Genomic DNA, 14,883 nt, shown 5'->3' on the forward strand with positions numbered 1-14,883 from the left:
AGATGTTGGGAAGCAAAGTAAGGTGTTGTGTTGCGGTGATGACACTCGTTAGTCAGCGCTAAATTCAGTTGCTTCCACTTCATTGTAACTATCTGTTCTGTTAACGTTGTATTTTTGAAAATGCTTTTGTATATATTTCCATTTGCATGGTTGGTTTTTTTGGAAAGTTTCATGCTCGGAAATGACCCATCACAGCAAAATGGATTACTAATGGAAGATTTGGAATAGGATTCTCAATTTTTAAGCACAAGACAACGTGACAGTGACAGTACTGACTTGCACTTAATATTAAATTGTTCCAAGGCCGCCTTTTGCTGGCAAATTAGAGTTGTGTGGACTGCGCTGCTGTCTGAATGTGCCTGGACTCTGCCAAGCCTGTGCCTCCTCTCTCAGGCATGGTACCTCCCCTGTGGCAGCGGGGATGGTGGAAGGGGAGCGAGATGGTGATGGCTGTGGCAGAGACAGGATGCTCACCTGCACCAACCTGTAACTAAGCATAATAAAATAAGGCAGAGTAACATCCTCATACCTGCCTCTAATAAGAAGAGGGAAGCCCAGTGGCATCTAATCCATTTATAATTTACTTTTCTGTACTTTTGCATGTATATCTGGACAGGATGAAATTTGTGGCAATTAAAGAATGTTAATTGCCAGCCCAAATTCAACAGAAACTTCAAAATAGTTTCAAGTTGTTAATATGGATCATATTTTAAAGTCCAGTGAGTTTAAAATACTGTGAATTTCTGTGGTAGGAATTAAATTAATTTCTAGAACAAAGCAAGCCCCAGCTTGGGCCGCAGTCTCATGAGGCACACGGCTGAGGGGGGCGGCACGTCTGCGTGATGTAGATGCTAGTTCAGACACCAGCATCAAGGACTGTCAGTTTTTCTTCCTGAACCTTAAAAGCATGAGCCCACATTTTCCTCCAGAGTGCGTATGAATTGGGTCTTCAGGGTGTCCGTTTTCTGAGCTCCGAACACGTGTCTGGTGCTGGAGGCTGGCGGGCTCTGCCCGTTGGCTCTGCTGGCAGACGCCGACGCCTGGGGACGGGAGTGCCCGAGCCTGCGCCAGCAGGGCCGTGAGCGGGCATCTGGGAGTGGTGCTGCCCTTCTGCCTGAGCAAACACAGTGTTGGGAGCTCCCAGAGGAAAACTGAATTCAAGTCCAGCTGAAAACTCACCCCTTAAAGTCCTTGTGATGTCTGATTTATGAATTGCTGCATAAGCCTACAGAATTACAGCAAATGAGTAATAAAAAAGCTGACTGATGCTTATTTTAATTGTATGTGGAGGGTGCTGTATAAAACTTCAAGCAGCTAAAGCAGCTGCCCGCTTAATAAGAATTTATATCTGGCTGTAGTGCAATGGCTTTACGTGCATTTCTATTTTTATCTTTTAACAGGGATCTCTGCGAAAAGAATTTCCTCAGTCTATCGGGGGGAGTGACATTTGTTATTTCTGCAAAAAACGGGTGTATGTTATGGAGCGGCTGAGTGCAGAAGGCCACTTCTTTCACAGGGAGTGCTTCAAGTGTGAAATATGTTCTACTACACTCCGTTTAGGGATTTATGCCTTCGATGTTGATGAAGGTAATGTAGGAGCTATTTAAGAATATTTTAAAAAGTCTGGGTATTGATGCTTTTAATGGAACTAGGGAAAAAGACCTGGCTGAGTAGCTCGGTCAGGAGGAGGTCTGCCAAGTATGTTGTTAGCATCCACGCTGATCTTTGAGTCCTTGTACTTGGAGTTCTGGCCTTTCATAAGAATCCAGTAACAACAAACCTGAGCTTTAAATGAAAAAAATCCTCAGCGGAAAATAAGTTCAGTGACCAAAATGCAGTTTGTCCAATCACAGGTCACAGCTGGGGGGGATAAGTGATTTTTCTTCAACAATACAGAATTATTCTGATCTGTGATAACTGGCCGTTAAATAACGTGATCTAGAAGGATAAGCTGTGCATGGATGGGGGGAGGACAGGTTATTTCTTTCAAGATGCTTCGCCTCGGAAGGTGAAAGCAGCTGCACTGGCCAAGCAGCAGTGTCATTTCTTCCACTCCGCTGTAGAACAGGATGTTTGGATCTTGGGCGCTCGGTCCCTGCTACAGCCCGGAGTTTGGAGACTGGAAGTTTTTGTTTAGAGGGAAATTATTAAACTGAATCGAAATTTCCCTGCCATTTCCAAATGATTTGAGTAGACTGGAGTATTAACCTGGATCCTGTGAAAGGATTAAAGACTCAAGGTCAAAGGTGGCTCTCTTGCAGCCTGGAGAATCTTCTGGAAGGACTTTTTTTGAACTGATTATCTGACCTTTTGCTGCTTGATGTCCGGTGTTGGTTTGTGTCTTGGTGTTTAGAGAATCGTGGTTTTCTGCTATTCACTAATCTTAAAGCTGTGTGGTAGAGAATTGACCTTGCCTTATTTAACAAATGTCTGTACTGTAAAAGAAACCCATTCAGACCTGTGAGCTAGTCAGTCAGTGGCAAGCTTCCCATTCTTTTTGCTACCTAACTATTAATTATCCTAATTTCATCTTTTTATAGACGCGACAGTGAGTTTTCAGTCCATATACATATAGATTAAAATATTTTTTTTTCTCTTGTAGGTAAATTTTACTGCAAACCTCATTTTACACACTGCAAAATCAGCACGAAACACAGGAAGAGAAGAGGAACATTACAGATCCAAGGGAAGGTACGTATTGGTTATATTCCTAATGCAGGAGATGTTGAGGCAGCTTTCCCTGGAGCGGGGTGCAATTCTTGTGTACGTATTTGTGTGAGATGTTTTCTACCTAATGTCCAGAAGTGGTAAAATCCGTAGTAAAATATAACACCCTGGTTCTGTGAGTTTGGTGTATTTGTAGTTTGGGTCTCAATGGAATTTAGCTTTCTCTATACAAAGTAAAGTTGAATTTAAGAGCAATCGAAAATGAAAATATATATATATCTATATCTATATATATATATATAGATATATATATAGATATAGATATAGATATATATGACTGGAAAACAATAACAGAAACTGGACTTTCCATATTTTAGAAGTACCTTTAACATTATTTTTTTTTTTTAATGCTTATATAAGGAGGCAACAGAAGCGTGGAAGAAAGAGGAACCCAAACGCACAGAGACCAGCACAGAAAGCACTTTGTCTACTGGTAGCAGTCCAGAGGACAGGTCCCCAGGTATCCTGGCTTCCTTCTTTAGGGGCACGCTAAGCTGGCCCCTTCGGGTGACAAGGGATCTGCTTGACATTCCCAGACGCCTGTCTAACTGGATGCATGGTTTTCTGCGCGCTACCAAGCTTCATTTCAGGGACAATGCATATAACTATACCTACTTGTACGAACTCTTGAGCCTTGGTGTGCCGTTCCTCTGTGCTCTTCTAGAGGTACTTACTCATATGTACCGGGAAGCAGAGCTATCACTTGAAAATGTGCTTGAATGGGTGAAAAAATTCTGTAGGGTTTAAATTCTTCTACATGTCTTGCTTAGTTGTGCCTTTCAGATTTTCAAAATGAACAGCCTCGCTATTTTCTTGAGGGTTTTTGTTTAGTTGATTTTTTTTTTACTTTTCATGCAATTTAATGTGTGACTTAAATGAATGGTGGATTCCTTCTGATATAAACGAGGTGCAATCAGAGGTTTCAGTATAAAATGTACTGTATGTTAGAGCATGAAGGGCAGTGTCCAGACACATTTCCAGAACACGGAGACGGATGAAGGATATTTTATAAATCCCCTCCTCCCCGGCCTTTTATCCTGTGATCTGACCATTGTGGGGGGGTTACATTTTAAAACCATTCTTCTCCCTGCCCCCTCTCCCAGGTTTTTTTTTTTCTTTTTTTCATTAGACTAAGAAAGAATGTATGTTCCTTCAGATATCTGGGGAATATTTATGACAAATGACTGGGTTTTGAAACCTGAATATGGCGCATACTTTTTTTTGCTTGCTTTCATCTTTGCTCTGGGTTATATGGTTTATAACTTGCATGAATATGTTTAAAAAAAAAAAAAAAAATTTGTGTTGCTCCTAGTCATGCTTTCTTTCACATTTCTTACATATGATAGATACCCTTTGCTGATTAGTGGGTATAATATTTACTATTAATTTATTTAAAGTTTTGAAATAAATTTGAAGAGCAGACCTTAGTTGAGTAAAGGCTTGATTCAAACCGTAAGTCAAGGGAACTAGTAGTGTGATCAGAGCTGACTTATCCCTCAATCACGCTTCCTCATTAGGTGGCTGATTTGAGGGAATATCAATTTATGGAGCACTCATCTGTGACTGACGTCACCGCTCTTGTGCTTCTGGGTAGGTGCTGCTCCTGTTGTCTTTTGGAATTTTTTAAAAACACAAGTTTAGAACAAACAGCAAAACCCCACAATCATTCCGAGGAGATTACTTCTCAGTTTGATATTTCATTCGTTTCAATGTCTAAAGCTGATGGCAGAAAGGTGAAATTCTATTACCTGGAGCAGCTGTTAATGTCTTTCAGATGTCTCTCAACAAGGTGTACCTTAATCAGGTGTCAGGACAGGTTAATTAAACTATTTAATGGCGAGGAGACACCAGCATCCCAAATTCGGATTACTTTCAGCCTAGTTAGCCAGTGAGGTAAGCATGCTCCCTGCCTCTCAATTACTTAAATGTTTTAATTAAGTTAATCACAAAGTAGGCAAATACATAAACATTGGTAATGTGTAGCCTAAAATTAAAGCATCTGTAACATTTATTTTTAGCAAAAAGAATGTGGCTTAAATAATAGGAAATAATGTCGCATTCAGGTAGTACCAAAGTTGAGGATTGCCTTCCAGTGATCTTAAATGACTGCACTGCTTATGGGCTGGCAGTTTTTTGATATTTTTTTTTTAATATAATGTGGGAAAAGATTATTTGAATTGTTTTGTTTCTTAGGTATTAAAAGGAAATCTGTTTTCTGTTTAAAATAAATGACAAACTGGCTTTTTCTTATAGTTTGACTTTCTCTAAACTACAAGGCTAAAGCTTTTCACATTTTAGAGTAATTATGTATTTGGGGGAAAAATGTTAAATACATGCACAGAACTTAAAGTACTTGAAGAAAATTGTTTAGGTATAAGGTGACATTCATTTGAAATAAATTACCATTAATGCTCAAACATGTATTCAACAAAACTTTGCCAGAATATTGACTGGACACAGCGACAATTGTAGTAACATGGTGGGCATCTGTATATATGTAAAGAAATGTATCTGTACCTTTTTTAATAACACTTAAAAAAAAACCTGCTTTGGAACACCGTATATTTTTTAGTTATTTCCTAATGATAGTAAATGTTTCCCCTTTAAAAAGGAAAAATCAGCAGTGCAATTTGCCATGTTACTCTTGCAACACAGCAAGCTGCTAAGTGGTAAAGTTTTAAAATTTGGCTTGCCATCAATTCTGATTTCAGTTTGTGAACAGCACAGTCTACTTTAGGGAAACTTTTTTTCTGAAATTTTCTCCTGCTGTTTACTACAGCAAATTTTCTGGGTGAGCATAATGGTAAACTTACAGAAAACAATGATATAGTAATAAACTTGGAAATCTCTGTCCAAGGAATTAAAAGAAAATGAATCTTACTAGTAAAAAGTTTTAAATTTTTTCTTCTATTTTATTTTTAAAGATGGTATTGGCTTTATATAGATTCATATAATGGGCAATAAAACCCCTGAATTCCCACAACAGGATTCAGAAATTTGCATAATGAAAACATTTTCCTGAGGAATCTTAATTACACTGCATATTCCACTGGGATTTTGCAGGTGATTCTGTTGGGAAGTTTTTTATTGGTATCAATCTAATCGGTAGATTTATTATTTTTTAATCTCTTAATATTCTGCTAGTAAGATTCATACCTATTTGTCCTCGTTCATGATTTAGTGAAGAAAGGCTGTTTCATTTTGGCCAATTCTTCTTTGTACCTACATAATCTTTCTGCTGCTTTCCAATGTAACCAAGTGAAGTTCTGTGTTTTTTTTCCTGCTGTCTTCTCCGTCAATCTCCCTTGTTGCTTTTAGCCCAATTCATCATTCCAGTGCTGCACCCGCTCACTGGCTGAAGCCTCTCTGCTCTCAGGTGAATTTTTCCGCTTGCCAGTTCCAAAACTGTGTGACTAACACTGTTTGAAAGCATTTCATTGCACTTTTTTTAAGACTTTTGGAGCAAACTGTGTGTGTCTGGTATATTAATGGATGCAAGCTTTGGCATGGTCACTTAACCTGTTGCTGAGTTCACAGTTCCAGAAAAGGTAACGTCTGTGCTCTCTGTAGAGATGTTTTTCTCTCTGTGTCTGTGCATGTACGCTTCCTTGTGCCTTTAAGGTAAGTTAGGCGAGTAAATTCTGTCTTGAAAGAACTAGTTGAAACCTTATTTCTTTCGAAGTACTAAAGGAAAGATTTAAAATAAGGTCAGGACGAGGTTAGCCAGCCGATTCTCCTGGCTAGTGTGAGCACCTATTTCCGCTGAGCTCACATGTGCAGCGAGCAAGCAGCATTTGAGCACTGCGGTGCTTTCGAAGCACTTCTCTGCTTTCATGCCCGAAGAGTACAATAGGAAAGGATTCTGTTGAAAATGTGGCCGAAGCGATGCAAGTTCCAGCCTTCTGCCCCAAGTGAACGTGGTAGGCAGGTCTAACAGCAATACATGTGCGTGCTATTTTTAGTCTGTGGTATCGGAATGACAAGTTCTTATAACCAGAGTGGTTTGGTTTGAATTGGTTTGGTAACTAATTAACTAGGCCCCATTTGCCACTCTGATGAATGGGTTTGTCTTGCTGCATGAGACATTGCCACTGCTCTCCATGACAAATTTGTGTGATTATTTTCTGTGTAGTTTTTACGTCAGTCCCGGTAGGTGTAACCACATGTTGATAATCTAGAAGGGGAAATTAATCCAAAAAAAGAACCGAGGGCTCAGTCTGACGAGCAAGCGCCCTGAGGTTTTGGTTGACGTGGTCACGGCCCAGCCTTCCCTGCCAAGGATCCCTTCCACAGGGAAGGGCCTTTGGGAACTGAGCTAAGCAGCAATTTTCAGGAGAGGCCAAACATCCTCTGCCATTTGCCTCATTTCACAGGCCTCGGCCAGGAATGTGGAAGGACTGCAGGATCGGAGCCCCACACTCCTTACCTTGCTGGCCTGTATGTTTGCGTGACTAAAGCAATAGTATTTATTTGTGTGGGCATCCTGAAATATCTTGATGGCTTTGCAAGTGCCCACGCTGTGCCCACACAGAAACCTCTCTGTATTTGAAGCGTCGCTTCCTGCACGCACGGTTAGGACATGACTTCCTCTGTATTTCGGGGCTACGGTGTGTTGTTACAAAGCTCAGCATGCTTTGAGATGAAGGTTGTGACATAAAGGTCTGCCATTTCAAACCACTTCCCACTGCGGTGGTTTTTACCCTCTGTTGCAGAGTCTTCCTAGCTCTTCCTGACCAGTGAGGATTCTGTCCTCTTTCTCCTAAATCTGTCTTCATTTTACTTTATATTAATAACTGAATATTTTTATTAACTAGTTCTTAACGCTGTATTTAAATTTTCACACGGAAATTTTCACATGGAAATGTATTTTGCACACAGTGAAAATTGTTTTAGCATTATTTATGATATCTGCTGTAAACAAAAATAAATGTAGTTCTTTATAACTCTCCTTGTTTCATCTCTTCCTTTTAAAAGAGACTTAATAGTGACTTTGCACTCGTTTTTGCAAATTCCTTTTCTGGTGGATGCTGTTGTATTATCTTTGTTGTGGCCTGACCCAAGGCCGGAGAACTTCGCTGTGGTGGTATAATCACACGTGTCCCTTTCGAAAGGGATATACACTGGGGTCCTTGACAAGTTCTCCCCTCCGCTGCTGATCAGGAGGTGCCTGGTGTTGGGATTTATCCTTCCTGGGAATGATAAGTTGGTGTTGGTGAGCGTGGGGGTTGCTTCTATTGCATACACAAATGGCACTTGTCCTCTTCTCTTTGACTTCTGTTACCTTTCCTTGGTTTTATTTTACATATTAACAAATGTCATAAAGGTCACGCTAAGTTAATGTGTTTGGGATTTTAAATCATGTACAGGAAAAGCAGGTAATAACTGTGGGTAAAGCTTTACCTTTACGACTGGCTCTGGAGTGCTGTTTGCAAGCTCCCTGTATCTTCTGGACCCCTGGAAGCAGTGGCTAATGGTGACCTATTATCTGATAACAGTGGCCTTGTTTTATTTATTTATTTATTTTGCCTTCCTTTGCTCTGCTGTGGCTTATTTTAATTTTCATTTTTGTCTTTAAAGCTTGTGATGTGGTGGTTCTTAAACAGCAAGTTCTCCAAAAGAGCTTTCTTATGTCATCTATCTTCTTTCTTTTGCTTGCTCTACAATTCTTAAGCTAACCTCTTCCTTTGTATTTCAAGAAGAAAACAAATCCCAGAAAGAATAGTCCCAATAATTTAATGGAAAGATTGTGTGATTTTTTTTTTTTTTTTTTTTTTAAGTCAATTTAATCTGAGCCTCACTAGGGTCTTTGAATGACAAATGATTTTTAATTTTTTTTAAAGTGTTGCTAAAGACAACATTGCTAAAGAACACCAAATGTTATTCCCAGTGAACTATTCCATCCTCCCTGCCAGAGAAGAAGCCACCATACACAGTAGAATGTTGGCTGTCTGAGGCGGAGATGATTTGCGTAATGAAAACATAGGGCAGCAAACACCATTTAAGACAATACTTGGCACTTCCTTAATTGCAATGGTCACAGCAATTCGGGTAAAACTAAATTTACTCTTTGCACAGTTTATGGTTTCGGAGCAGGCTCATCCCTGCCATCTTGATCATTTTAGGCAGAGGCAGTGGCACGGAAACATCAGAAGAGGTTTTTGTGTCTGCAGAAACTGATGATTTGTTTGGCACTGAAGCTTTGAGAGGCATCAGATGTTCATGTTGTTCTCATCAAGTTTCACTTAGTCCTGCTAAAATATGACTTGCAATTGGGGTAATGTTAGAGTCTAGATTTGTAGTAATTGTGTTTCTGGTGGTGGCACAGAAGGCCCAAAACGTCAAACCAGTAGCAAATCCTATCACTGCCCTATAAGGTTAGTGACCAAGACAGGATACTGTGTATGGAAAAGAAATAAAGTAGACAAAATTGAGGGGAGCAAGTTCATGTTAGTGTTCTCACTCTCAGTCAAAATCATTACACAATAAAACTAAATATTCCTTGTTTTGCTCCTAGTACTGCTGCTAAAGGAAGACCTTACTGGGTTTCATTTCTGTGTGGATTTAACAAACCTGATTTGGGACTCCAGGCCTCCCCTGACCACATGAGCAGACCTCCCTGCGTGTAGGAGGCCTGAATCCTCCTGCTGCTCTTGTGCTGAGCTCTCTCCAAAAGCTCCAGTGCTCTCAGGCTCCAGCAAACACGTGCTCTTAGAAACTCACCCTAAAGCCGTCATGCTTTGTCCCTTTCTAGAGCTGGAATTGGCAGCGGTGCTGGAGAGGCAAACAGGCTGCTACTCTGGTCTCGAGCTGCTGAACTGGGTGCCTTCCAAAAATTACGCTTCTGGAGCAGATGATACAAATACCTCTTTACATAGTTAATGCTTTCTCAGACTTGAAAGCTACTTGATGTTATAGATGCCACCGTAACACTAGAAATGCAGAGGTGATGTTTGCTGTGTCTGGCAGGCTCAGGAGCTTCTCTGTCTTTCCTCCTCTTTATACTGGTTCAGATGGGTTCTGAACTTGTCTGTTGTCACTAGGGTCGTTTGGATTGGAAATACGTACACAGGTGTTCTTCTCTGAAAAGCCAGACTAATCCTTTGTTCTCAAAGCGACGCAGAATTACCTGCCTAGATGTCTGTTAATGAAAAGCAAACGTGTCAGGATTCTGTAAAGGTAGCCTTCCTTTATTATAATTATGCTAATGCTTTATAATAAAAAGATCTTGCAGGTTTTAAGCATGCTTGATTTGGGGAAAAAAAAAAGCACACAGACAAAACTTGTTAAAATCACTCAAATTCAAATGTCAGCCTTTCATTAAGTCTACCAGAAAGAGTCATTTCTCTTCCTCTTGGTTTCTTCTAGACTGCCACAGCTATAAAATGCCAGTGAAAGTTGGTTCTGTATGTATTCCAACCGCGAGCAATGGCTATGGTCTGCATTTTCCCACAACATTATGGCAATTAGTTACTATAATTGGCTCTAATTTATTTCTGGCCCACTCATTCCTCACATTCCAATCAAAACAATGAGTTCTGAAATGCACTGAATTCTGCATTAATATCTGTGTTTTCGAAGGCATGACATGTTTGCAGATGACTTGATTTTTGTGCATGAAAGATCATGTTGCTGAAGATCAGAAGACATTATGTATTAATGCTTGATGTGAGTATATATATTAGTCATGTAAATATTTCCCCAAGTCTCTTTCCTTTTCTTCAGGAACTGTGTTAACACAAAAAGAAGGGAGGTTTTGATCTCATCTCATCAGGTGGTGGGCTCCAAAATTGTTTGAAATGGCTGGAATTCCTGATAATGTTCTTCTGAAATGTGAAATCGTGAAGAAATTTGCATGTCACTATAGTCTTGAATTTGCTCTTTCAGCATTTATTCTGCAGGTATTAATTCACATCTTTGTTTTAAGGTTTTTGGTGCTTTGTGTCTGTGTGCAAAAATATTTCAGCAGATGCTGATCACTCTGGAGACTGAAACGGTTGTGGCTGCACTCTGAATTCACAATTATTACATGCATTAATATACCAGACTAACACAGATTGCTCTGATAAAAATATATTTACTCTAAAATGATCAAAATAGTGTTATAATAACAGTTTTCATTTGGGAAGCAATTTTCCATAAATATATACATTCAGCATATCTAGTAGGTTTTCAGGGAGTTGCTTTTTCCTTTATTAATTTTTGCTTAGGCTGTATGAGAGCATTAATGTGCACCGTCCTGGATGCATTCAGAAGTCGTGTACTTGGGCTCTGTCTTGCTTTGCCAGCTTCAAATTCCCTGGTTATATTTTGTGCCTGAATTCAGAAGTGTAAGTAGTGGATGCTTTGGAAAAGTGTTTTGCTGCTGAAGAACTTGTGTAGGTGCTGGCCTGGGCCCACGGGGAGGTGGGAGAAGACGGGCTCCTGCCGTGGAGACAGGAGGAGGCTGTGGTGGAGCCTGTCGCTGGGCCATGGGTGGAGAAGAGGCAGCAGGAAAGCATTTGCTGCTGGTGGTTGGAAGGCAGGCAGGCGACAGGCCCTGTTGCACAGGGAGCTGTGTGCCACCCCACTGAAATGGGAGCAGTGGTTGTCTTTATTCTTTGCCCTGTTAGCTACCATACCGTGGGAATGACTTCTGTAGACGTATGAAGGAGACCTGAGGAAAAACCAGGAGAAAGGTGGCAAGAACTGAAAACTGTGAGATGTCAAACATCGTCTCTTTTACAGGAATCCCATTTTCAAGGACAGAAATCTGCCTGGCAGTTTCTTAGGTGTGATGAAACCTCAAAGTTCGGACAGGATATCAGTTTGGGAATGCTGCTAGAAGCCATATAGTCTCTTAAGGCAGGTCTGTGAAATACCTTAATGGGATGTCTTCAGTTTCAAACTCTAACACGGGCAGTCCTGCCATACAGCCTTACACGTTTGCAGGCTCAGGCTCTGGGGCACAGGCTGAAGCTGTAACAGGTTTGAGCCTGGGTTTCACTCCAGTGTGGACTGGTAACCAGTGCGTTGCTGCAAGACAAGGTCTAACCAAGCCAGTGTCATAGTTCCCCCATCCCCTCTCACAGTCCCTGGTGAGCTGTGCATGGGACTGTGCTTTCTGCTCTGTATCTCATCCCTGTGCTGCCTGGGCTCACTTCAGCTGTGATTCCACAGTGCTGGTATGAAGACACCTTCCTTCTGCCCCACAGCTTTCTTAAAGCACTGCTGTATTATAAGCAGGACTCACAAATTTTTATTTTTTTTTTTATTATACAGTAAGAAGTCAGAGAGACAGTGAAGAGTGCTGGGTGTGCTACAAATCAATTTGTGGTCTGCTGACTGAATTTCTTAATGTCAGTTTTTGATGCCAACTGTTGTTTGCTTTCACCATCAGAGCTGCCTACATATATGAGTAACTCCACTTTAAAATTGTTCATTCCTGTCATTGCCTTAGTCAGCAGCTCCATACAAGGCCAGGCAGAGTCCACTCATCCTGTGAATGAGTTATGGGGTGACACAGTTTAATGGCAGGCTAAGAACCTCAGGATTACCAGCTGAAAAGCAGGACATGAGCTAGGCTGGGGTCTTTACGGGAGGTGCTGTGTTGTGTTGGGCCAGTTGCACAGTGGGGAAGGTGAACCAGGTGCCATCCTGGGTGCCCAGGTACCCGCCTCCCACTGACGAAAGCAGCACCTGGAGTTTCAGTGGTGCTTTTCACCCGAGGATCTGAAAGCCCTTTGCCAGTCCTGGATGGTTGGGGCAGCTGTGGGTAAGTATTGTCCCTGCTTCACAGCTGTTAGAGACTCACAAAAACGTGGTGTGTCAGAGGTGCCAAAATACCACATCCCAAATGCAGGTCGCTACACCGAATTCCAGCAGATTTCCTCCTGCTGAACAGAGCTGTCACACAGACACGCAACATGGGTAGGCCTGTAAGAAATCTGTCATTCTTGTCTGCTTTTTCCTGAGCTGCGGGGTGGGTGCCGTGCTGCCTGGCCTCAGGGCAGGGCAGTTGGGACAGGGTCCCCTCTCACTGCCAGCAGCAGATGTGAATAATTTCTGACCCCTTCGAGGGCCCAGCTGGGGGTTCTCCACCTGCTCAGCCACCAGCCTTTGTGTTTGGTGTGAGGAGCCTCGCAAGCCAGATGGAACAGGGCACTCTCGGGGGTGTTTTCTGGACCAGCTTCTCTGCAGAAACTTTCTTCCTGACCACCAGTACACTGAGGCTGTTGTGGCCCAAAGCAGAAAGGCTGATACAATTTTAAAACTTGTTTCCTGGCTCTGTTTCTGTTTTTCATCTGCCTTTGGGGATGTTCTCTGGGTTCGTGTTAGTTTTCATACTTCAGTTAGCTCAGCAAGGCTCACTTCCCCTTTGTGCTTGTGCAGGGCTCCCATTTGGTCTGACTCACCTAAGCCAAGTAATACTATGGGAGCTCTTGCTGTACCTTGCTTAAAAATTCATTCCCCTTTCATGACTTAAAACCAGCTAAAGAGGAGGAGGGATGATAAATGTGAATGCTTCTGGTTGTCTGTGGCCTGGTGGTGTTGATGGGGAGGCTGCTACAGCTGGCTTGGCTGGGGATTTTTCAGTGGAGCATCTTTGACCATTTTTGTCCAAGGCAGACAGAGGCACGCACCGAGCAGCCGCTCCTGAGCAAAGCTGATAAAACAGCTGCCCTGAGCCAGCTGGTGTCCGAGGCGCTTGGCCCAGTGCTCCCAGTGGGGAGCGGGACGTTGTTTGGCAGAGTTCGGGCTTTGTGCCGTTGTGGGCAGTGTGTGCTCTGCCCGAGGTGGGGGAGAATGCCTGACCTGGTTCAGCTGCCCCAGCAGGGGCTTGGCTCTACCCAAATTTGGCTGGATCTGAGCCCTTGTCATCTCACAGTAATGTGATTTGCCTGACACTGGTTTGGCAGATGACTCGGGAGCGTGAGCAGACAATACAGAAAGTCAGGCTGCCTTGTCACCGATATGAATAGCATCTCCTGCTTATGTCTGTGTGTTGGCCCCAGCGTTATAGGTGGGGACACTCGGATGCTGGAGCGATCAGCGCCTTATAAATGGTAATCACAGAAGGTGCTGAGAGCCATCTGCGAAGCCCTGGGTGGGTGGATGCTAAGCCCCTTTGGAAAGGGGCTCTCCTTTGCCACGTGTGCGGTGGCACGCTGCTCCCGGGCGGGTTTCAGAGGGGGACCCGTGCCAGGGACTGTCATGGACTGCAGTGTTTCCATCAGCTAGGCAAAACCCATTGCAATTGCACTGCCAAGCATGGCATAACAGGGAAATGGGTTTCGGTGCTTCTCTGTGCAGTGCTGAATTGGCAGAGCGTGTGTGAGACACCGGCGTGTAACTCAGCACCTTTCCCTCGTTAAATCGGGCCGGTGTGTTGGCAAAGCCTCGGACCAGGAGGAGGGACGTGATGATGCATTTATCTGTTTCGTGGTAGCAGAGGGAGCTTGCCTGCTGATAGACTGCGTTTAGCAGTTTGTTAGTCACGGAGGGGCAGTAAACAGCTCTGAGATTTGAGCTTTTAAAAATCTGAGCCTGAGCTCCCTGGCAGAGCGGCCTAGCGGAGCTGGCGCGGCCCAGCCGCCCCCGGCAGCGGCATCAGCCCTGGGTTTGGGTCTGCGCAGCTCGGGGCCCCCTGCAGGGTCCCCACAGGGGCTGGCAGCGCTGCCCTGCGGTGCGGGGAGGGTTTGACTCTTCCCGGAGGCTGCGACCCCCCCAGCCCTGCTGCTCCTGCTCAGCCCGGGCAGAGCCGGCCCAGCGGCCTCGTGGCCGTGGGGAGACCTGCCCTGGTCTTAAACGGGAGAAAACGACTGACAAAACTAACGGCAGGCTTTCCAGGGCTGTAGGATGTCCTTGTCGGGCACTGTGCTGGCTCGGCGAGGATGGGGTTAAGGCTCCCCGCGGCGAGGGACCTCGAGGCGGGCTGTTCTGGCGCCAGGGCCGGCGCGGAGCGCGGGAAGGGCCTGAGGGCCCCGCGGCGGCGCCCTCACAGCCTCTGGTAAATCCCTTGTTCGTTGTTATTACCGTTATCGTTGTTGTTGGTTTGTCGGTGTGGCACTGTTGTATTAAATTCTTCCTTAGCTCAGCCCCGGGGTTTGTGTCTCCCTGCCCCGGCCGGGCCGAGGGTGAGGGCGGGCCAGGGCCAAGATGGCCGCGGGTCCTGCTGGG

The 14,883-nt window shown here is 43.6% G+C and overlaps 1 protein-coding gene and 1 long non-coding RNA gene across 2 annotated transcripts in view; both read left to right on the forward strand.

Annotated features, from left to right (window-relative positions):
- Positions 1–14,883, forward strand: part of LOC113481332 — a 658,441-nt gene that overhangs the window by 108,009 nt on the left and 535,549 nt on the right. The window lies entirely within an intron of this gene.
- MICAL2 (microtubule associated monooxygenase, calponin and LIM domain containing 2) overlaps positions 1–14,883 on the forward strand; it is a 124,605-nt gene that overhangs the window by 68,408 nt on the left and 41,314 nt on the right. Inside the window, exons 22-24 of the mRNA XM_026850856.1 lie at positions 1,401–1,587; positions 2,603–2,691; positions 3,088–3,187. Of these exons, the coding sequence (XP_026706657.1) occupies positions 1,401–1,587; positions 2,603–2,691; positions 3,088–3,187 (376 nt within the window). The remainder of the gene's footprint in view (positions 1–1,400; positions 1,588–2,602; positions 2,692–3,087; positions 3,188–14,883) is intronic.

Source organism: Athene cunicularia, assembly GCF_003259725.1.
Source record: "Athene cunicularia isolate RWA chromosome 5 unlocalized genomic scaffold, athCun1 chr5_part3, whole genome shotgun sequence".
NCBI lineage: Eukaryota > Metazoa > Chordata > Aves > Strigiformes > Strigidae > Athene > Athene cunicularia.